This window comes from Giraffa tippelskirchi, chromosome 4, assembly GCF_054371585.1.
Source record: "Giraffa tippelskirchi isolate mGirTip1 chromosome 4, T2T-mGirTip1v1.2.pri, whole genome shotgun sequence".
NCBI lineage: Eukaryota > Metazoa > Chordata > Mammalia > Artiodactyla > Giraffidae > Giraffa > Giraffa tippelskirchi.
In genome coordinates this window covers 200,488,121-200,511,954 of record NC_137278.1, presented here as the reverse complement: position 1 = coordinate 200,511,954, position 23,834 = coordinate 200,488,121, and the positions used below count along the sequence as shown (strand labels likewise).

General features: G+C 38.5%; 1 protein-coding gene across 50 annotated transcripts in view; it reads right to left on the bottom strand.

The window, feature by feature from the left end:
* The window catches only part of WNK1 (WNK lysine deficient protein kinase 1), a 126,131-nt gene that overhangs the window by 25,789 nt on the left and 76,508 nt on the right, over positions 1-23,834 (bottom strand). For 19 of the 50 annotated variants that reach the window (XM_081594026.1, XM_081594030.1, XM_081594029.1 and 16 more), the window contains 5 exons: positions 20,876-20,964; positions 18,832-19,051; positions 17,127-17,460; positions 16,180-16,367; positions 1,025-1,174 (listed from right to left, as the gene is read on the bottom strand). In XM_081594026.1, coding sequence (XP_081450152.1) covers positions 1,025-1,174; positions 16,180-16,367; positions 17,127-17,460; positions 18,832-19,051; positions 20,876-20,964 — 981 coding nt within the window. Of the gene's footprint in view, positions 1-1,024; positions 1,175-8,087; positions 8,172-10,448; positions 11,691-16,179; positions 16,368-17,126; positions 17,461-18,831; positions 19,052-20,875; positions 20,965-23,834 lie in introns of all 50 variants that reach the window. The other 31 variants (XM_081594033.1, XM_081593996.1, XM_081593997.1 and 28 more) reach the window with 4 other exon arrangements.

Sequence of the window (23,834 nt, the reverse complement as noted above, 5' to 3'; positions counted from 1 at the left end):
AGCAGGGAGAGGCAGCTGCAGACGGGTGGCTGATGGACTGCTGCTGTTCTAAATCTGCGCTAGAAAGTTCGGCTCACACTTTACCATCAACAACAAAGAGCTCTTGCATAGGAAATGTCTTCTTCACATCCTGAGTGAGGCATGTTTCACAAGCCATAATCCACTGGCACGTTTACTGTCACTAAACTTACAACTGCTATTATAGTAATGGCTGAAATTTAAAGGACTTTCTCCCCATCGGACTTATAGCTCATCCATATTGCTTCCACGGTTCTCATGTCCCACCCAGGCCTATAAGAGTAGGTCTATGACCATATTGCACTAATAGCAGGATGTAATCATGCCTTTCCACCACATGGTCATTTTAACACTTATGAAATTAAGATATACCTTACAATTAATGGTGAGTCAGTTCCCAGTGTTACCTAAAATAATGGTGCATTTTACAACTGACAGAGTCTCAGATGTGACAAAATATGACAGAAACAATACACTGTATCAAAATACAGGCACAAGTCCCAACGTTAAAGTTGAAAACATATCATTCAGAAAGGTGTATCTTCAACAGGGCTACTTTTCAAGTGACTAGAAGAATAATTTAGAAAAAAAAAAAAATCACTCTATATAGCGTGTTTTTATGACTGTCAGAAGACAATGAGGGCAGGGAACACCACATAGATCTATGTGAAAACATGGCATAACTGCAAACCTAGAACAGATACAACCGACAATTCTAGAAAATGTCATCACTGCAGCACCTTTATCAGTTCTACATCTGTCAAACTTATTTCAGGCTGATAAACCTAAAAGTTGAACATTTTTGGATTACCACTGCTGTATAAACCCATTTATATTAATCAATTCATATGTACAAAAGACACACCATGGACAGAGGAACCTGGTGGGCTGCGGTCTGAGCGACTGAACGGAACAATGCACAGAAGTAATGTTCACTCCACTTAGCAGCTTTAACACCAAGGAAGCAGGAGTCATGCAGTGCTCCTTCCAGAAGTGTGGCACTCACCTGTTTTCCCGCGGACACGTGTGGCAAGGCCTGTGGAGGTGGAGGCTGACTCACGGGCTGTGCAATCGTGGCCTCGCTGGGGGCCGATGTCTGAGGGAGCGGATACTGCGCCGCCTGCTGAGAAGGGGCTGTCGGCTGCACTCCTTGCTGCTAAGAAGAAAACCATCACTCAGTTTTATTGCAACTTGTTAATAGCACGTTTCTAAGGAAGTACATCTGCTTATCAGTATCTGTAAGAGATGGCAATTTTAGTAATCAAGACATGCACAAAGTCAAACTCACCAATTCCCCTTCACACATCTTCATTTTTCCTCTGCTGCTCTGTGTGATGGGACAAACGAGAACTAACCCATGTTTCCGAGTCTGAGTCACCACTGGTTCTTCATCTGACATGCTCCCTGCCCCAGGAGCAGCTCAGATATTTACAGACACCTTCAGATCCAGGTTCAAACAGATGTTCTCTCCTCCAAATGCCCTCCCCTCTTTGCTCCCATTTCTTGATAGCAGCTCTCAATGTGGTTCACATTAAACCAATCCAATGGGCTCCCCTGGTAGCACAGATGGTAAAGAATCTGCCTGCAATGCAGGAGATGCAGGTTTGATCCCTGGGTCAGGAAGATCCCCTGGAGAAGTGAATGGCAACCCACTCCAGTATTCTTGACTGGAGAATTCCATGGACAGACCACGGAGTCACAAAGAGTCAGGCACAACTGAGCAACTAATGCTGATGCTGAATCTCTTCCTGTAATCTCTTAGTCTAGTTTCTCAACTGTATAATTAATGCGCTTAAAGAACAGCTCTGACAATAGCTACAAAATAGAAGAAAAGCACTGAATTTTGAACTTTACCATAGACTAGCTGTGATACCTTCGTGATTGGTCATTTTACTGCCAAAATGAGGTTTCTTGAAAACAAGGACACGATCACTCAATTTGAAGTGCAGCAAAGTGAACGACATCTGGGAATCCAGCATGTGCTGGACCCTCTGTTATAGTATGTCTACACTCAACACTGACATGTAACTGTACCCAAATACTAAATTTTGCAGTAAAATTAATGGCCCCCTCTAGCTGAAACTCTGAACTTCACAGCTGACTTTCAAGATTCTCTAATACCTATCAGTAATTTAAAAATTAATTTTTAAATACAAAACAAACACCTGTTTGTAATAAAAATTTTAACCATTATATTATGTTAATAGAGTTAAATGAAAACACCCAACCTCATTTATCCAGATACAACCACAATTAGTGGTCTAGTGAACTTTATCGATTTTCTGCTATGCATAAGTGGTCACCTACACACATTGATTTAAAAAAAAAAAAAAAGCCCATTTTTATAAATACTGTTCTCTGACCTACCATTTTCATTTCATTTATCAATGGTACCAATATCCTAATGATGAACATTTTGGTTGACTCAATATTTTGTTACTTAAAATAATGCTACAAACAATAACAGATTCTCACATATGTCTTGGTCCATACAACTAATTAGTTATTGCTGGTATAAAGATAAGCTATCTGTGTGTATGTGTTTGTGTATATGTACCTAATTAAGATACAACCGACAGGTAACAATGATTTGATATATGTACATACTGTAAAATACTCACCACAATAAGTCTAGTTAACATTCATCACCACATATAATTCATATTTTTTTCTTGTGATGAGAACTTCTATAATCTTCTCTTAGCAGCTTTCAAACATATAATATAGTATTATCAACTATAGTCACGATGCTATACACTGCATTCCCAAGATTTTTGTTTTTATATTTGTTATGGTTCATTGGAAGGACTGATGTTGAAGCTGAAACTCCAATACTTTTGGCCACCTCATGCGAAGAGTTGATTCATTGGAAAAGACCCTGATGCTGGGAAGGATTGAGGGCAGGAGGAGAAGGGGACGACAGAGGATGAGATGGCTGGATGGCATCACTGACTCAATGGACATGGGTTTGGGTGGATTCAGGGAATTGGTGATGGACAGGGAGGCCTGGCGTGCTGCGGTTCATGGGGTCGCAGAGAGTCGGACATGACTGATTGACTGAACTGAACTGATGCATCTGGACACCTCAATAAGCATCCTAGATTTTGTTAGGTAATAATCTGTAAATAATATTTGTTTTCCATGATATTTATTTCTTATTACACCAATTAAAACCTTCAAAAGAATTCTGAAATGTAATAGTGACAGTAATCATGTTTTATTTTTATTTATTTCTGATAATGTATTCTTATTAACTTTAAAAAATTGGGAACTAATGGCTGTTGAATTATAAAAAATTTATTTTCAGCAACTAAGATATATCATAAATATCCAACTATAAGGCAACTCTGAATATGACAATTATGCCCATTTTCCCACTAAAAACTAAAAAAGTAGAAAATGCTTTTGGTTAACTTGAATATATTGAAACTTTAAGGAATTCACATGGAACTATCTAAGTTACCTAAGTCATTAATTTACATAGCTAAATAAAACTGCACATTATATAAACAGACTAATTCAGAAATACTGCTCCCCTTGCCTCATTTCAGTTCTTCAGATGCAATACATCAGCATCTTTATCTTCAGGAGACCTACACTAGGAATGGTCTCACTTTTCTGGCACACAACACAGTACCTTTCCTTTAAGTTGTGTCTTGAGGTGAAATCTGCAGTGATAGCAGATTTGTCTGACATCTGTTTGGTTAATATTAGGATAGCTGTAGTATCCTACAGCAATTGCTTCACAGGAGTATATTCATGTAACCTTTAAGTGATCTTTAAGTTATTTACAGTGAACCTGGAATAGTGAAGTTGTTCCCCTAAGAATAAGATGTATGATGTCTAGGCTTATATAAAACCAACTCTGTTAGACATTGCCTACAAACATTCCCAACCATACACATACCATTTAAGGTCCTTACAGGCACATCTGTTCTCAACAGTTTTACTTTAGTCCATTCATATTTTTTATGTTATTGTTCAAAACAAAGACCAGTGAGAGCCCTCTGATATGAACACTGGATCAAGGTATGATTATCTGGTGGTCCCCTTTGTTATAAGGGGTAAATTTGAGGAAAACCTCCACCTTATATTTGTACATATGATTTTCCTCTCCCTCAACCTCCATCAGTGCGGAAACCTGCTTACATCAACATTTGGACTCAATTAGCTCTTTTCAAAACTTAAACCTTCACTTTTCCCCCCTATGTTTTAGGCCACATGTGGGATCTTAGTTCCCTGACCAGGGATCGAACCCCTGCCCTGGTCTGCATTGGGAGTGCTGAGTCCTAATCACTGGACTGCCAGGGAAGTCCCGACTTATCTATTCTGGTTACGTTGAAGCCAAGGTTTGTCTGTTTGTCTCACAGCTGTCTACCTTTCTGCCTTCTACCTTGCTTATACTGCCCCCAGCCCACTCTTTTCTTTGGGCCTAGACTCCTTATCCTTCATTTGAATCTAACTCATAATCACAGTCCAGTTCAAAGGCTTTCATAAACCTACTGATATCCCCCTCTCTGCTCAGAAGAGATATAATTTCCTCCTTTCATGGAGTCAGACTGCTTGGGTTTAAATTCCCTCTCTGAGAAGCTGTGTACATCTGGGTAAAGCACTCAGCCTCTCTAGCTCTCATCTCAGCTTTCCCATCTGAACAATGGAAATGATGGTACTTGGAGGGTTCATGTAAGGATCAAATAAGAACACAGGTAGAGTGCTTCACACATTGTGTATAATGTTACTATTATCCTCACTCGTTTTGTAGCAGCTGACATACATGTTTACCAGATGACTCAGGCTCCCTGAAACTAGCCTTCCACAGGCCATCGTGCTGTCTGTCCATCACTGCCCACACAGCACATGGTCCTTCAGAGCACGAACTCAGTTTGGGAAAAAACTGTTTAATTAGTTGCTGTGTGTGTGTGTGGACTGTCAAACATAAGCAGGTTTATAGACATACCCTCACTGCTTGCTTCAAGTAATTGAGAGGCATGTATGCCAGTTAAACCTTAAAGCATTTACAGAAAAGTGGCACCTCTGAATAAGCCAGGAGTATATGGTGTGGTTTTTTTGCACAATCACCCTGGCTAGTAATCAACACTTTAGCCAAACAAATATTGTTTTAGCATAACAGCCTGATATCATGCTTTGCATAAAACTGCCTCATGAAACCAGTTCACATAACCTACACAGACTGTGTACTATCTGTCGGACAAGGGTGCTTGAAAAAAAAAACTAAGCCTGAGTTGAACAGAAAGTAAGAAATACCTAAGTCTCTACATGTGTTCTGTTGGATGAAATTATTAAATCAGTAGGGTAGCTCATGACCTTTCTTGGCAGGAAAATACTGTTTTCCAGGAGAAAGCTATTTTTGGTACCGCATTAAGACGTAACATACCACTAGAAGAGATTCCTGAGGAAAACCTGAAAAGCAGAAATGCCTTATTCATTTTATTTCAGAAACACAGAAATAAAGAAAATTTCAGCTAAAGTTCAACTCTTTCCTTACACTAATAAAATTAGAGATATGGTTTCCTAAGAAGGCACTGGGCCCTGACAGTATGTAAAACATAAATCACATCTAAAAAGAGACTCTAATTCAATAGTGCAGAAGATTTACCATTTTTCTTTTCTATATGTGGAATCCCAGAAGATAAAACTAACTAAACGCAGCTTCTTGGGCACCTCTGCATAATCGTGAGTCCCTGTAGAACTTTAATATAAGGGGGAAAAAAAAACTATCGGAAGAAATCTTAGGTTCTGGTTTGTAACATTTCATTCTATCTACCTATTGGCTATGCAACCCTGGAAAAGTTAGTCCATACTGCATACACTCATGCAGACTGTGATTCTACTTAATTCATCCTACATTTAAAACAAAACTGTCTGAAGAAAGCATCACTGAAACAGGCACTTTTGTCTGTACTGCAGAGATAGCAGTATTTAGTATTAGTATTAGTATTTAGTATTAGTATTAGTATTTAGTATTAGTATTTAGTCACACCTTTTCCCAGAGAGTCAACCACCTAATTCCTTTCAACTTACAGGGTTTGCGGAGCTGCCCACCTGACTGCGCACACTCTTATCACTGCTACACTCAAGGGCTTCCTGCACTGTCTGCTTCATTACATGCCTGAATATAAGACATCTAACAAATTCCTTTGAAAAGGAAAAACAGCATACACTGAAACCTGTACATTTTATTGGTACTGGTAGGAAACTGGTACCAACGACAGTGTCTGTTCTCACCCAGCTTTATGGAACTTTAAATCTTATTCTTATCAGAGGCTGTTAATATAATCAAACCTGTTAAGGCTGGCAAAAAATGTGACTACCTGAATTTAACTATAATTAGATACAGATTAAGATACTTGTCTGTAAGAAAGGGCAGGAGCAAGACAAAACAAGTTATTTCCAGCCCTTCCATTCTATAAGACAGAGATGTTGGTCACAGAGAAAATGGATTATGTAGGTATCTCAGAGGTAATACAGATCACTGGTTCCAGATCACTGCAATATAGTGAATATTACAATAAAGCAAGTCACATGAATTCTTTGGACTGAAATCCCCGTGCATATAAGTTATGTTTATACCTTACTGTAGTCTATTAGTGTGCAATAGCAGTATGGCTAAAAAGACAATGTACGTATCTTAATTTAAAAATACTTTATTGCTAACAGATGATCACTACCATCTGAGCCTTCAGCAAGTCATAATCTTTTTGCAATAGTAACAAAGATCACTGATCACAGATCACCGTAACAAACAGAATAATAATGAAAAAGCTTGGAATACTGTGGGTATTACCAAAATGTGACACAGAGACACAAAGTGAGCAAATGCTGTTGTAAAAGTGGTGCCGACAGACTTGCCTGAAGCAGGGTTAACACAAACCCTCAATTTTTTGTTAAAAAAAAAAAAAGGTGGTACCTACGAAGCATAGTAAAACAAGGTTTGACTATATAGCCAAGCTAATCTTGTACAAAGAACACCTCATCTTAAGCCAGCATCACGACTACATGATCACATGCTGGATGATAAGCAGGCCGTTTGTAATGAGAATTAAAAACTTAAGTTTCAAAAATTAATAAAAACAAGCCAATTCAGAATTTGGTGGTTTGAAAACACACTTCGTAGGGAACTATCAACAATATAATTCATCGGGAAGTTTTTATGACACACGTAGTGACTATAAATTTTATTTGTAACGGATAATAAATATTCAATTGTGCCCCTAAAGCATTATTTCCTTATAAATAACTACTGTCAACTAATAGCAATGATGATCTACAGACTCTTAATTTTTGAATCAGCACTTTTCCTGTTGAATATTTCAGCACTGTACCAATCACTTGAGCTCTCTGAACTTTTGGGAACAAACTCCCCAAATCAGAAGTTTAGAACATGTTATAAAAGTTTCTGAAAATTGTTCTTAAGATTTCATTCATTTTAGCATAAAATCTGATACCCCATCCCACAGATTAGAAATAATTAAAAAGGTGTGTAGAATCATTAGAGCCAAGCACAAGGAAAGCAATGGTAAAATGCTCATAAAAGGAAAAATCATGAAATATACAGAAATAAAACTGATATTCGTTGTATAGTTGATCCTTGAATAACATGGATTGGAATGGCACAGATTCACTTATACGTGAATTTCTTTCAGTACTATACAATCCAAGATTAATGAATCCATGGATATGTAACCATGGATAGGGAAGACCTACTATAAAGTTACACACAGATTTTCAACTGAACAGAAGGCCTGTGCCCCTAACCCCCTGTGTTGCTCAAGGGTCAACCACATTGTTAAAATACCATAGAATCATCTGTTTGAGAAGGTACATAAATTATTTCAGGAAAAATTCTTTTGAATTTCAATATGTCTAATCTAACAGACTGTTCAAAAATACATTAAATGAAAGATTCTTTAAAATGTTACCGAAGACAAGAAATGTTACGCTTCTTGATTTTCCTTTCAAAAACTTAGCAAGCCACTTACATCAGGAACCCAGTCCATGAGAGATGCAAACAGGGTTCTGGGTAAAGCGCAGCAATGAGTTGCTCTCACCTGCTGAGAATGCTGCATGGGTTGGGAGGATGGAACCCCTGTTAAACTACTTGAAGATGGCTGACCCTGGCTCTGCCCCTGTGCCTGAAGGAAAGAAGTGAATACAAAAAATTAGAGCAGCCCAAAGGTACCCGTACACAGAGGTCAGGGTTCTGCAATAAACATATGAGCTCCTGAGAGTCTGCCTGAGCAGGATGAAACATTAGCTTGATCAAGTAGGGAGGGAGAGATGGCTGGGGCAGGTTTTTAAAGATAAGGGTAGAGAAGGATCATATTATAGAACATACCATGCAAAAACCACTGATGGTTAAAACCTAACCTATCCCACTGCTCAGGCTATAATTTTTACCAAAATAGTAAGATTCATAATAAAATTGTTACTGAAAATCAGGAAAAAAGTAACCAGACTATCAATGTGAAAAACCTATCTGAACAAAGAAGAGGGGGTATTTGGATAATGCAACTTTGGTTCCTTTTGCTGTTTCTTAGTGATATAGTGACTTTTGTCAAAAACGTAAAAAACAAAAAACAAAAACCTGTTACCTATTAACTGTCAAGTACCTAGAGCAATGGTTCTCAACCAGGGCCACTTTGGGTACCCCACACCCTTCCCAGAGATATCCGGCAATATCTGGACACGTTTCTGGTTGGCACAACTGGGAGAGGTAGCTGCTCCTGGTATTCAGTGAGGAGAGGCCACAGATGCTGCTAACATCCAACAGATGCACAGAATAGCCCCCACAACTAAGAATCACCTAACATAAAATGTCAATAAGGGTGAATCTGAGAAACTCTCACCTAGAAGAGATCTTAAGTTAAACGAGAAGGTGAGAGTGAAAGCAGAACTTGACAGAGGTGAGTTATGAAGATGAGAAGCCCCACCCCTGCTGTCTCATCTCAGTTCAGAGGCACTTCTTTGAAGCCTACTTAGATAGGACATCCAATCCAACTGCATCTTAATCACCTGAGCATACTTTCCCAAGCATACTTTCCTGTAGAGTACTTGATGTTTAAAATTTCATTTTGGAAGTTTACAGAGTCAAAGTGGCAGTGCACACATGTACAGTAGAGCTGGCAACCAGTGTGTTAATGTGAGCTTATCACACTGCATGTGCACGCAGTACAAATTTTCAAGCTCTGGATCTTTCTGCTTCTTCTTATTGCTCTAAGTAACTAATATTTGACGTATATTTTGGGGGATACTTTTGCCTCAGATGGAGGAAGAACACAGGAAGAAAGTATGAAGAACATATAGTAATTTATATAAGAGTGAGATCATTTAAAACATCCAAATAACATCCTAAATACATAACTCCAAAGTTTCCTAACTAACTGCATAGTCTCCTACACAGATTTTATGACTTATACATTTGACAAAATGTATCAAGAGAATATATGAAACAGTCAATACTGACTCCACTTTTTGAATCCTACTATGTCCATCACTTTGTCTTTAGTTGCAAGAGGCTGCATATGTTCACATATATAAACAACATTTAATCTGTTGAGGAAAAATCTAAGAACTGAGATATCTCATGTTCCTTACCTTGCAACATATATCACAAATTCTTAAGACAAAAGAAGCCCCATCATCCACACTAGATTCTAATTTAGTTACTAAAAATTAGAATTAGTCAATTTTATGAATTAACATTTTATTTGAACATATAATACATGGTGACTTGTTGGATGCCGTTTTTAAAAGGCATCTTCATTTGTTAAGGCAAATTCCTAAAGTGTTTCCTGTCTTTTAAGATCCTTCCATACTAGTGGAAACTATATATATTCCTAATACTACTTAAAAAAAAAAAAAAAGATTCCCTATTTTCCATTCTTTTCATTTTAGGGGGAAAAATGATCTCCTCCAAGTTTTAAAAACTAGCCATGTTTGTTTCTAGGGAGAAAGAAACATTTTACAATACTGTTTGTAAATAATCAATGCTCTGTCAACTTTATAGACACTAACATGTTCACAACTAGTTGAAAACTCCATCCATTCTATTGAGCTGACCAAAAAGTTTGTTCGGGTTTTTACATATCACCATACAGAAAAACTCGAATGAACTTTTTGGCCAAGCCAATATGTATGGACAGAAATAACTGATTTTGACAAGCAATTAAAATTCTAAGTTTCTGTGTTCTCTTTTCCAAGGCTTTGTACACATTATAGGTAAATCAAGCAGCTTTGGTCTCTTATTTTGGTCTTAAATACAAATAGTTTAAAATCACCCTCCCCGCTTAATGGAAAAACTCCACAATAAATTAAACAATATCCCTGATGAATGGAAAAGAGGGACAGAAAACTTAAATGTAACTGTCACAGCAGGGTAGTGTAAAAGAACCGTGAAGTTCTCCTATAACCTGTGGATGGAGTGCAGATCCTCCTGAAGAAAATGAGGCGGATAAAACCTGCGGAGAGGTGGCTCCTTGGGGGAAACAGAAGAAGAGTGGGGATTCTTGTAACACTGTCTGAGGCAGGCGGATAAAGGGTAATGAGACGTCAGAGCCAGAAGGAGCAGCTGCTGCCCCTGTAGGGGGAGGTGACTGAAATTCACTGGGGTCTGAAGAAGTGACCTGGGAGGAATCACTGGAGTACTCTGGGCTTCCTATGGGCCAGGTCTGTCCGGTGGGCTCCACCACAGAGATGGTCAACTCTGGGGCCTGGGGCGTCTGCTGCTCTTCAGTCACAGGCTGCAGGCGGCTGTGTAATCCTGCAGGTTGAGGAGGTGGTTCTTCCTGGTTCGAGTCCACAGCAACCTGCCAATTTCGGTAAATGCGCTGAGGTAAAACTCCTCCCCCTCCTTCTCCTGAAGAGGAGCTTGGAGTATGAACGTGAAACTCAAACACACAACTGCTTCTGCTCTCGTTGTTATGAGTTAACACAGCAGGTGCAGAATGAGGAACAAAGACAGGGTGAAACTTCAAGCGTGTGGCATCTGTACTGACAGGTGCAGAAACGCTAGACAGGGGAGAGCCTGGGCTCAGTCCCGAATCTAATCTTACATTCTGGAGGTGTCCTACCAGGAAAGCCTGTCCCGATGGAAATTCAAAGACAGAACTGGAGGTGGGGCCCCCGTGCACTGGCTTCTGCTCAGATGTCTGCTTCATAGGACTTGACAGGACTGGTGAGCTGTATGGAATACCCTCAAACTGTTCTGCCACCTGGGCCTGGTAATGTACCCCGGCTAGATACACTGCTTCCGGAGGGAGGAAGTAGTGAGCTTCTTCTGGAAGCACCAGTCCAGCTCTGTAGTCACTGTAAACTGGAGCTGGCTCAAACACAGGATGGGCCTGCACCTCACACAGCTCTCCAGCAACTCTACTGGCTGCAGTGCCCCACATGACTACAGTCTCTGGAGTCCAGTTAGGTGGGCTGCCACCAGGTGGAAGAAGACTCTGGCCGACAGTCTTCAGCAGGGGTTGGAACTGGTGAGTTTGGGCTTCCAAGAAGGAGGTGCTCTTACGCCGCTGGGCAATGGCCACCTTTGGTGGACAGGTGGGAGGTGGTGAAAAAGAAACTGGACGTTCATGAATAGTTGGGAAAAATATCTGTGATTCTGGGTATGTTGGGGTCCCCCCACGCGGATGCGCCATGGACTGAGGCTGTATCAACATGAATAAGACAAGTAATTCATACATTCATATGTGAAATTACATCAGACATGCACAACTGGGCAGCTCTATGTAACCCTACAAAATGGTTACACGAAATTTATAATTAATAAAGAAATACAATGCTTTTGGAAATTATGTGCATAGTAAAAATCCATTAAATACATCCAGGGTCAATAAAACTATTCTGTGGGGATCTTTGCATTAGATAAGAGCTGCTTTTCCACAATGCTCCCCTCTCAAAGGAAAAGAAGAATTTAACCTTCCATGAAGAATTTAACCTTCTGAGTGACTATTCTGCTTTTACCCACAAGTAACATGCTCACTTATGACTGTACCAAATCGTCCTACCCTGAAGCCTTATTGTCTTCTGCTGTGTTAAGAGGCTCCAGGGTTCATTTCTGATTAACTAATGTCATGTCTTCTAACTAGAAATCAGAAGAGATTTCTGGTGTGTAGTAAAAGATACACAGCTTGTGACCATCACACAGCTTGTGACCATCACGTCTTTCCCGTCTGCCCCAAACCGTACGCAGTTAGTTTTACTACACAAAACATGTTACAGATGCCAAACTACTGAATGTCTACTTTTCTGATACTAGTTTAAGGGTCGACTAATTTGCTGTTCAAATCAGGTGAAAAGGGTATGTAAACAGCCAACTTGATTTGACAGCATTTTTTGGTCAAAGAAGCAGTTCTAGTTTAATCTAGAATTAGATTACTCTAAAATTAGAACTCTACCCTGTCAAATGCAAATGGTACACACTATAATAATTCACTTTCATGGGCCCTTTTTTTAAAGGGTAGATCAGTTTCACTCTTTCAATAGGAAAGATCCTATCAAAATCGCAAAATGGCTCCACTGTTACTTCTTCACAACAGTTAAAAGGAGGTTTCTATTTGAATCAGAATGCTCTGGTTTACTGTTGTTTATTCAAGAGTATCCCGAGGCCACAGACACTATACAGTTAATCACTCTCCTACGTAAAAATCTGAAGGTTTTGGGATTGGGATTCCTAGATCAGAATGTTAACCAAATCCTCTATCTGGAAAAGCAGCAGCAAAGTCCCACAGTATACGCAATAACCTTAAGAGATAAACACATCTACAGACATTAATGGGGCCAAAGCAAACTGCATGTATTTTATGTGCATCTAATGTATTGCATTAGAGTCAAGGTCCGTTATTCCATCAAAAAAAAAAAATTTGCCAAGAGGGAACATTATGTGGCCTTTTAGTTTGTTGATCCCTCATTTTAAATAGGTAACAAATTAAAAGCAACTTTCTCTCTTCAATTATTCCTCACTGACTATGGGAAAAAATGGACTCAAGCAGCATTATGGGTATCTTTCTGGAACAAAGTGAAAACATATTTGGGTAATTTTTGATAAAGAGAAAGTTTGCTTTTGAAAAAGCCAAAGGGTTTAGAATTAAATAATACACATACTCTTTGCTAAGGTATGAAAATGCAAGGAGTTGAATACACTGGTGGGGTATAGGAGATTATAATAAAGGCTAAATTTTGCTGCTCACAGACTGCTATGTGCCAAGAGTGTTATAAGCATTCTCCCTCATTACCTCCTTGCATTTCTCCCCATTACAGCCTTATAAAAAAAAAATTATAGGAAAAACCTATATCCTAAAAGTGTACTATATTACTAAATTCAGTCCTGTTCTTTAATCTTTATTACAACTCCTGATGCCTGGATGTATTCATTGGTGATAAAATGCTCATCTGTCAGGAAGGAGATGTTACATACAGCACTGACAAAGAGGGAAGGCAGGCTGGAGCGTCGGCACTTGCGCTGAGAGGCAGAGTACATAGGCAGGACCCTCTCCAATGCTTTAGAAAGCTTTTCGGCAAAAGTTTCCTCGGGGGCAGTCCGGAGGAGGGAAGGAGAAAGAGGTGCGGACAGCACTGGTGGTGGGGTGGAAGGAGCACTGGGAGAGATGCGGGACAGACAGGGGACAGCAGGAAGATGGGGGACACAAACCGACATGCTACGGCCACGACGAGGCTAAACAGAAAACAAACACACACGTGAAAAACACAGCACTCTGAAAACAAAACAACAAAATGTACAATGGTAACAGGGCACAGCTGACATAAAGAAATGTTCCATCCTCCCCCCATTCCACGAAGTCATTTTCTGAGGATACAGAACTCCACAAAGCACACTTGGCAGAACATACTATTCTCTCTACACTGTTCGTCAAGTACAGGTTTTTTTAAATTAACCACCAAAATAATGATCAAGTACTTCCTAAACATTCTGAAATAACATTAATTGTTATGAGTGTATGAATAAGAATGACCGACTGAGGCAGCAGAACAGGCTGGGAAAACGATGAGTACTGGCTTGTATAGTCTCTGAAACTTGTTAATAAATTCTATCAGTTTAACGCACATTATAAGATGCAGAAGATCTTAAGACTGGATTGCTCTGCTGGAGCACTGGGAACCTCAGACATACAAGATTTCTCAGTCCTATTTTAGAAGGCGGTAGATAAAAAGTTTTTGGCCGATAGAATCACATTTGCCTATCTTTGTCTATAAAGCTGAAAGTCATATTCCAGGAAAAGCACTAGTTTTCTAGACATAATTCATAATAGATAGAGGAAATACTCTGTATTTTTACTAGTCAGTGGAAAAATATCTAAACTGTGACCCTCTAAAGAATAATGTTAAATTTTTTTCAGCCACATCAGAGGTTCAACTTTGGTTTAAAAGTTTAAAGCACCTTAATACAAAGGTTTCAGTATAGCTACAAAGCAGCAAATCTAAAGCTCTAAGGCTGTCTTGAGCATGTCTGTTATCTCCTTTTAGAAACTGTGAACTGTATAATTAACTACATTTTTTTCCCACTCTTGCTTCTCTTGTATTTTTAAATTTTACTTGTAATCGATATGCTATTGCGAGCCATGGTAAACACTTTCTGGAATTAGAAAGGACTGATTATAAAAGCTTTGAAAAATCCTCAATATTTAGTAATTCTTCATGATACTTCCATAGAATATTTTCATTAAAAGGCAAGAATGTCTGCCTTTTTTCATTTCATTCAATTAATGGTGTGCTTTTAGAACATTAATAAATATAGTTATATTTGTGGCTCAAATATTTAGCATCTTCGTTAAATGGTCAGTCCTTTTCCACTTCTAACACAGAGACCCAAAGTTCATATCCTTTGATGCAGGAAGCCAAGAGATTAAAAAGTTTTAAAAAAATCTATAGTTATGATGATCCAGAAGAAATCAACAAGAGTAGAGACTGATAAGAAATGCTGACAAATAATATTTGTTACACCACAGAAATACACCTGTACAGTCTGTATAAAGCTCTTCTACCCTAACTACCTATTTTAAAGGTCAGAGAAGTAGACGCTATTACACTGGAAGTTTTCTTTCTGTTACTGTGGCCATTCATCTTAAGACATAGCCAATGCAGAACTAACTAATGGACTCTAATACAAGCAAACATCTTTTATTCCAAGCTGTAGGATAAGAGACCAGAACAAGCAGAAGTATTTTCTTACCAGAGAAAGTTTCATTCAATGAAGAACAAGAGTTCCACAAATTCAGATTAAAAGTTTCTGAGACAGAGGGACAATCTGTCTGCCTAAAGATCTCACTAACCAAGAGCATGTAGTGACCAGTTATTCTCAATTCTGTCCTGAGGCAGAAGATGCATCTTGTTTACTTCTGAAGACTTCACGAAAGGTTGACCAAAGAAATGGGGTATTATCTCCTGGTCTATCTGAACATCCTCTGTATGAGAAGCAAGAGTGGCTAACGTAAAACATGGGTAATAATGTGTGTGTGTATGTGTATATATGCATAGGTACAAACGTACAATATATACATCAAGATACAATTGCTACAAATTGAATCTGAAAATAAATCAGTCATAAAACAGATACTAAAATAAAGGGAAGAAGCAAATGAACATATACTGGGGAAAGAACTTGTGTCCAACACAGACTTTAAGGCAAGAACACGCATAGCAACTGATGATTCAACACAAGCGCTAAATTAAATGCTCATTCCTTTTCTCTGGTGTACTCACATGCAGCATTCTATAATGGTTTGAAGGTCTTACCTGTGTTTTATACGATAAGAGGTCTTACAGAAAATACTTAGTAATTCTTTCAAGTAACTTTTGAAAAACTCTCCTTGCCCCCCACCCCCAAACCATTTGTATGTCTAACTTACACTGCTTTGAACAGTTTCAACTTTTAAGTGCTAGAGAGCATTATCTTTAATCAAACGCTGATTAGTTTAAATCCTGTGAACAGTGTCTTCACAGAGTAATGCATGTATCCCACCCTGCCTGAACCACTCCGATGGCACTCTGTACTAAACCTGCCTCCTCTGGAAAGGCACCACTTGTACTTTTCACTTTGGACTCATGCTGTCACTCATTCAGTGGCAGAGTGTGCCCTGAGCATGTTACAGGCGTGCGCGCTCTTGCGCAGTTACTCACCAAACTTGAGGGTGGATATACCGCATGGGGCTGAGCCTGCGCTTGGACAACAGACGCTGTGTGCCCTGGGAGGGCGCCAGTGGAAGGTGCCTGCTCATGCTGGGACCCGTATGAAACTGTCTGTTGGCTGCTCACTCGAGATTCCGTGAAGACAGAAGACCCCTGACCACTGTCAACTGTCCCGTCAGCTGAAGGAGAAGTTGCCAAAACACAAGACAGAGAGACAAATCATAAAAAGAGATTCACATTTTCCCATCACAAACCCCTGATTTTAGGGTTAAGTGGTCTTATCTTTGCATAGACCTGAACTAAATAAAGAATGACTAGTTTTACTAAGTATATTTCTGTTTAACTGAGGAATCCATATGGAAAAGTTTCATCTTAAAAAAAAAAAAATCCCCTGGCCATCACAGAATTTACCACCCGATGAACAAGGGGGAATAAAACAGAATGTTGTTAACAGGCCTGAAGTTTGACACAGATTCCAAAGTCTTAACCATGGAGACCAGTGGGGTCTAAGTATTAAGATGGCTCAGTTAGTAACTAGTGGCCTCATTAATTTCTAGTTTATATGTTATTCAGCTTTGCTAAAAGAGCTGAACCAGATTAACAGGTTCAATATTAAGTAGCTAAGATAAACTTGTCACATTCCACTATTAATTAAAGAAATTGTAAAATGCAGGAATCTACAAATAGAACATCCAAGATGCTGGAACCTGCAGAATTTCTCACATCCTAATCCCATTTCCTCACTGTCCCATTCTTCTATGCTATTAGCTGTGGACGTAAGAACCAAAAGGAAAAGGAGATAGCAACCATTTCAAACCTCTTATTTATATGTTAGATTCATAATTCAAAACCAAGAGGCCAGTGCAAAACGATGACCAGGAAGACAGAGCGTCAGCTAAGAGCGTGCCTAACAACCTCACTGGGCCCCTGATACTCACATATCACAGACACACCAGGCTGCTGGTACTGCAGCTGCTGGTGCTGGTCGGCCTCAGGCTCTTCTGGCTCTACCTGCGTGGAGACGGACGCAGATGCAGCGGAGGCAGCGGGTCCGCCAGTGCTGGTGGCAGGGGGCTGCTGGACTCCGGCCTGGGAGGTGCTGGGCTGCTGCTCCACCTGCTGCTTGAGGCTGCTCTCCTCCTGCTTTCTTTTTTCTTGCTCCTCCCGCACTAATTGACGCTGTTCTCGTTTTCTCTTAATTAACGACACTCTATCTTTGATGGCTTTTGCCATGGTCTTGTGATCACCTTCACAGACATACCCAGAATCTACCTACAGGATGAAAGGGTACATCAGGAAGCAGCAGGATAGCAAAAGAAAACAAACTAAACACAAACAACAGTCTTTGGGGGAAGAAAAACAGAGAAGGAAAGGGAGAAAGAACCGTCCGAGGACTGACCTTAACCAAACGGTGAAACTACTGGTCTGCATTATGCACTTGCCCACCATTTTTGCAGATACTCATGGGGTAGATGCTATTATCTTTATACAAACTCATGAAGTACATGTACCTTCACTAATTATAACAAATCAACAGGGAACCTAAGCATCCAAGTGGTAATACCAAAAGGCTCATTTTATTATACTCAAATTTCCCACTCACATGTAACCATCAATATGAACCTGTGTTGCTTTTACTTCTTTTCACTAGAAAGAAAAGAAAAGAAAGTGAAGTCGCCCAGTCATGTCCGACTGTTTGCGACCCCATGGACTATAGCCCACCAGGGTCCTCCATCCACGGAATTTTCTAGGCAAGGGTACTGGAGTGGGTTGCCATTTCCTTCTCCAGGGGATCTTCCCGACCCAGGGATCAAACTCAAGTCTCCCGCACTGTGGGCAGACGCTTTACTGTCTTTTCACTAGACAACCACTTAACCAAACAAAACAACTGCGGTAAATATATGAAGGTTAAAAATAAAAACTCAAATAATATAAAAATCTGACAGTTAAAAATAAGTACCTCTCTCATGCTGATCCCTTCTCAGAGGTAAGTACTGAATGGCTCTGACACATTCGGGCAGAGACCATCTATATCTCTGGGCAGTAAATGGCTATTAAGGCACTATGGAAAGCCTAAGCTTGGTGAAGTGTTTCCTTGAAAACGACTGGCCAAAAGCTGCCTACTAATGATTGATCCTGAAAATTTCCTTTGAAGTAAAACAATGTGTGATCTGCTTACTGGGTTTATTACCCAAGATGACTGACCAAAGGCTAATTTATCAGTATGTAGAAACAATTTTTCATTCTAACTAAATAGGTTACACTAATTAGAAGGCAGTCAACCTTACAGACTGAAAATGACTTCAAAATGTCCTCTAGTTTGTTCCCTCTCTGTATATCTGCCTGCCTGCCTGCCTGTCCATCCATCTATCACTATACATATCTATGCATATACATGTCTTCTAAAATAAGAATAAATCTTGGGACCATTAACGTAATTTTATAGAATATATATATTCTAGAATATAATAATATTCTAGAATATATATATATTATAGAATATATATTCTATAATTTTATAGAATATGTCATACACACTGCTTCATAAATTGCTTTTCTGCTCAATAGTATCAACATATATCAACAGTATCAATGTATATAAATCAACATAAAATTTAAATGGCTTGATCAGTGTTAATTTACCATTTCTTGAGCAACGTCTTCTGGCACATCTTTCTCCAAGTCAAAGGAAAACTCGATAGCTTCATTGTCTTTGTATTTCCCCTTTAGTTTCTTAATATCTTCAATACGTAGCCATAATTTAATGGCTATCTTTTCTCCATCATCTTCTTCTGCTAATTCTACCCGTACCCCTGTTTCCTCCTGGAAGAAGGCATGGTTCAAAAGGTCTTTGATAGAGTATCTTTGAAAGAGAAGGGAAAGAAACAAAAAACAAAATGCCATTAGATTTAAAAGATACTTCTCAAGTATGTTATGTTTAGAATAATGAAAAAGGATTGCAAAAAGAACAGAAATTTTCTAATTCATTTCTACACTGCTTCATTTAAGCAGTGATTATAGTTTTATTCAAGTTATGGAACATCAAAACAATCTCATTTATGAATAAGGGCTGAAAGTGATACTTTTTATTACTGGAGTATAATTGCTTTCAAACATTGTGTTAGTTTCTGCTGTACAACAAAGTGACTCAGCTATATGTACACAAACAGCCCCTTCCCTCTTGAGCCTCCCACCCCTCTAGGTCATCACAGAGAACCCAGCTGAATTCCCTGTGCTATACAGCAGCCTCCTACTAGGTACCCATTTCACACATGGTAGTGTATATATGTCAGTGCTACTCTCCCTGGAAGTGATACTTTTAAATGTGTTTATATAGTGCTTATATTAATAGTTAACCAAATTCTTGTATGTATGATCTCATCTGATTTCTGGTATCCAATGAGATACCATTTCCTGATCAGCAGGAAATGGATGGATCCTCAGAGAGACTGACCATCTTGGTCAGTTATAAAAGTCATAAATCATGGAATCAAAACTTGAAAACCTTTTTATTTCTATAGTACATTACCTTCTAATACAGCAATTTTTCTTTACACAATAAATCCTCTCAATTCTTGGTTCAGCACCTAGTGTACTAGGCAAGTAGAAGTCTTGATTATGGAACAGTTTTCTCTAGATAAATGGTCTCAAAATACCAGTAATCTAGTAAACTGTTCCATCCAGACAAGAAACAAGAGTACTAACATTCTATGACTGGAGACAAATATTCCTTTATTTATAGTTTTTTTTAAAAATGTTCTTAAAGAGATTAAGGCGTCTCCTTTTCAATCAGTGTATATAAAAACAGAAACCCAAACTAAATTTCTACTAAAAAGCCTTAAAGATCAAGATCTTAAGCTCTTCCAAATAACAAAGTTATGAAAAGAATATGACACTGGAGAAGTGAAGATATGGAATTCTTTAATTTGGCTGAAATACCTGATCACTCACATTCTTCAAGAGGTAGATTATGTTCAATTTACACTTTGTACTAGTGGGTCTACTTTTTCTTCTGTGGAGGGTGACGGGGGATGGTGAAGGTAGATTATTTTTCAAAAATAGACACTGGACCTTTGCCATGCCCAATGGGTGATGAATCAGCTATATGGCAGATCAGATACTTGCCACTCCTCTGAGAAAAGCCCTCTGTTAGCATAATGACTAAGCCAGATCTCCTCCCAAGCTCTGGGTGAAGTTGTCTCTTCTTACTCAAAGGAATTTTGACATTTTGCTCTTCTTCAATTCTGGCATAGCAACAGTAAATCAAGACCTGGCATAGCTGAGCTGATTTTAAAGAGCCAAAATTTTACTTCATCTTTAGAATTCAACTGGTAAATAGCTAAGGAAGAGATCTGCTGTGTCAGGATAGAATCTAGTGAGTTTTACAAATCACGTAGCTGCTATAAGTAAGTAGCTCTTATTGAAAGCAGCAGCTACATTTAAGGTGGTTCTGGTTTATTCAAAGTCTACCAAACCACATTTTTATGATATTTCAGTATACTAAATCTGAATTCTGAATACTACTCCAGTGGACAGAACTTGACTTTCAAAGATATTACAAGACATAAACAGAGAAACTAAGCACAAGTAAAGTATTACATACACCTTAGGTTGAGGGTTCTATTCAGAGCATATTATACTTGAAGTTTTTGTTTAAGCAATATCCAGGTCAAAAGAGACAACTTACCTTTCATCTTTGTTTTGCCGTATGCATCCTTCAATAATTTCCTTCACTTCAGGAATTGCTACTTTGTCAAAACTGGCTGGCTTCACCCCCTGAAAATCATAAAAATAGCAACAGGAACACATTAATGAAGGCAGGGACTTTGAACTTGCCTCCTAAGGTTCTACTAGACTGCCTTCTCACCATCCTGGCTTTTTCCCGGTTTGCCTGCAGGATCTATTTCATGCAGGGTCAGAGCTGGGTAGTAGCAATTTAGCCCCTACAAGGTAACAATAGGGAATAGTTAAGACAGCGCAGTCACTTACTTCCATGGCCACGGCACTGCTAGTGACAAAAGTAGGCTATTGTTAGCATCTTTTGCTGTGTTTCAGGTAATGGAAATTTTGGCTAAAACAAAGCCCAAATGTTCTAATTGGTTAGAAGATGTTCTGTTCAACCTTGTTCCCTAACACATGAATCAACATAACATGCAACTCTTTTGAACAAAGAACCCATGTGTGGGCATGAATTCACATGCTTAGTCTGGCAGGTATTCTATCATTATAGTACTCCTTAACAAACTCAGTAAGAAGTGAAGAATTTAGACTGGTTTGGCATGGTAACTGAAGAGCAAATTGTCTTGTACATACGAAAATATAAAATGACAACACATCAGATACATCTGAAAGACAAACTTTCCAATTAATTTCAGAAAAAAATTTAACATCACTATTATATTAAACAGCACCATCGTAATATTTTAGAATTTTCACAAAAGGTAAATTCTTTGCAAACAAAAATTTCAGCAGTGTGTGGAAAATGTATATAAGTTAGAAGAATAACAACCTACTCCTGTCTGAGAGGTGGTGTGGAGAAAAACATCTCATTATCTATTCCTGCCTCTTCTAAGTCACACAGACTGAGCTGAAGTAGCAACACGATATACTTTCCAAGAGGCATGGTAAGTCTATGATCACCTAACACACAGAGAGGAGGAGATAGGAGACAGAGACTAGAAATAATCACCTAATGTCTCGGTGACAATACATATTATTTGAATTTTTCCTCAATCTTCTTATTGTTCAAGTCTAGCTAAGTCTTCCCAACCAGTCCTTGTCTTCACATAATCATTCTAATAAAAACAAAAAACAATGTCACTGAAGAAAAAGCCTGCTTTAATTGAGCAAGCTGGTATGGTATGGCATGGTATTTTAAACTAAAGCTAAAGAAAACAGGAACTGTTTTTTTTTTTTTTTTAAAGGATGATGCTCACTAAAAGTTCTCTGGTAGCAGAAACACTGGAGATTTTTATATTTGCTTTTAATCTTTACAATAAACATGTAAAAATATAAAAGCAAACTTGTAAGATGCCATTTATAAATATAATGGGAAGAACAGTCTAAAATACTTTAAAAAAAAATAAAATAAGATACTGTATATTATAAGTTCCTAGAACATTTACTATTGGCAGAAAACTATCTAAAAGATTGTTCTTTGGTAAAATTAGATACTAATACACAGCTGGCCTTTCATGTAAGGACACTTCAAATGTTACAGAAAAGAAGTTAAAGAGGATATAGAATAGGATTAGAAAACATGTTCCCACTTCCATAAACACACACATTTTAGAGGAATGAGTCTGACCTTCTGGCAACTCTACATATTGAGTTAATAAATCACACATATACTGACTATATTAAGACTCCTCCATTTCAATTTAGCTTAGGCATACTGGAAAGATGAAAGGATGGAGCATAAGACTTGAATTCAGTGTGAACTGGACAAGCAGAAGCAGCTCTGAGCTTCATTTCCCTGTCTAGCAAAGGGGGATAATACCTGTTTAACTATATTCATGGGAACTAGAATCATATGTGACTATCCAGGTTGAATGCTCTTTGAATGATTAAGTTTGCTGACCTAAGGCACCTTTGACTTCAAAAGTAATCACCAAAGGTAATAAGGCTTAGAGTTAAAAAGAAAGCATAGAATTCTCTTTGAAAAATAATCACTGAGATCCACAGTGAACATGCTTTCAGCTTTAGTTATCCTTAAAGGCAATCCTCTTGTTAATCCGACCTATGCAGACAAACACATTCATAAACAGGAATTTCTATTTACAAGTAGAAAAGCTAGTTGAACAACCGAGATACCAGATCACAGTTGCAAACCCAGCAATTATGCATCATATAATACACTGACTCTACTAGGGTAAGCTGCTTTCTCAACGTATAGCCAAGATTTAGGTACAGAAAACTGCACCACTGCTGTACAACTGCCACCGCCACTGCCATATTCAGCTGCTACTGCTGCCTTAAAGAACACTGCAGGCACTGAGACAGCCAATACAACAGAGACAGTCCAGCAGCTGGTATTCAAGCATTACCCACTGAGACAATGAAAAAGACAAGAAGAAATTTCACCAAGCACCAAGCCAGGATTATCAAAATATCTAACAGAGGTATTCTGAATCATTTGGAAAGAAGCAAAGATATACAGGAATTGTATATTAAAAGTGACAAAAAAAAAGTAAAAATAAGCATAAAACGTCAATGACCTTGGATGTGACCTACTGAAGTCATCTGGGGCACCTGACGGAAAGCCCCTTAAAATCAACAAGCACATGTTTCAATACACAAGATGCATCATACTCAGAAGCTTCTTGTTCTATCTAAGAGAACTGTTTTTTTAATAATTGGTATTTTTTTAAATTAAAAAGTTGGTTTAAGATTATTCTAAAACATGTAAGCACCAGACAGAACAATGATAGGAAAATGTTTTCATGATAGTATTTCATCTTTTTTCCTTGAATTTGTTTATTTCAAAAAAGATGATAAACTTAAGAGCCTAAAAATCCTTCAAATGACACCTCTTTTCTATACTTTCTGATTTAGCCCCACATAGTCTTATTTCAGTCCTGTTCTGACCAGCAGAAGCAAAGTTTTGCTCATCTATTCTGAATGAGGTTCAAGAACACAAAACAGAA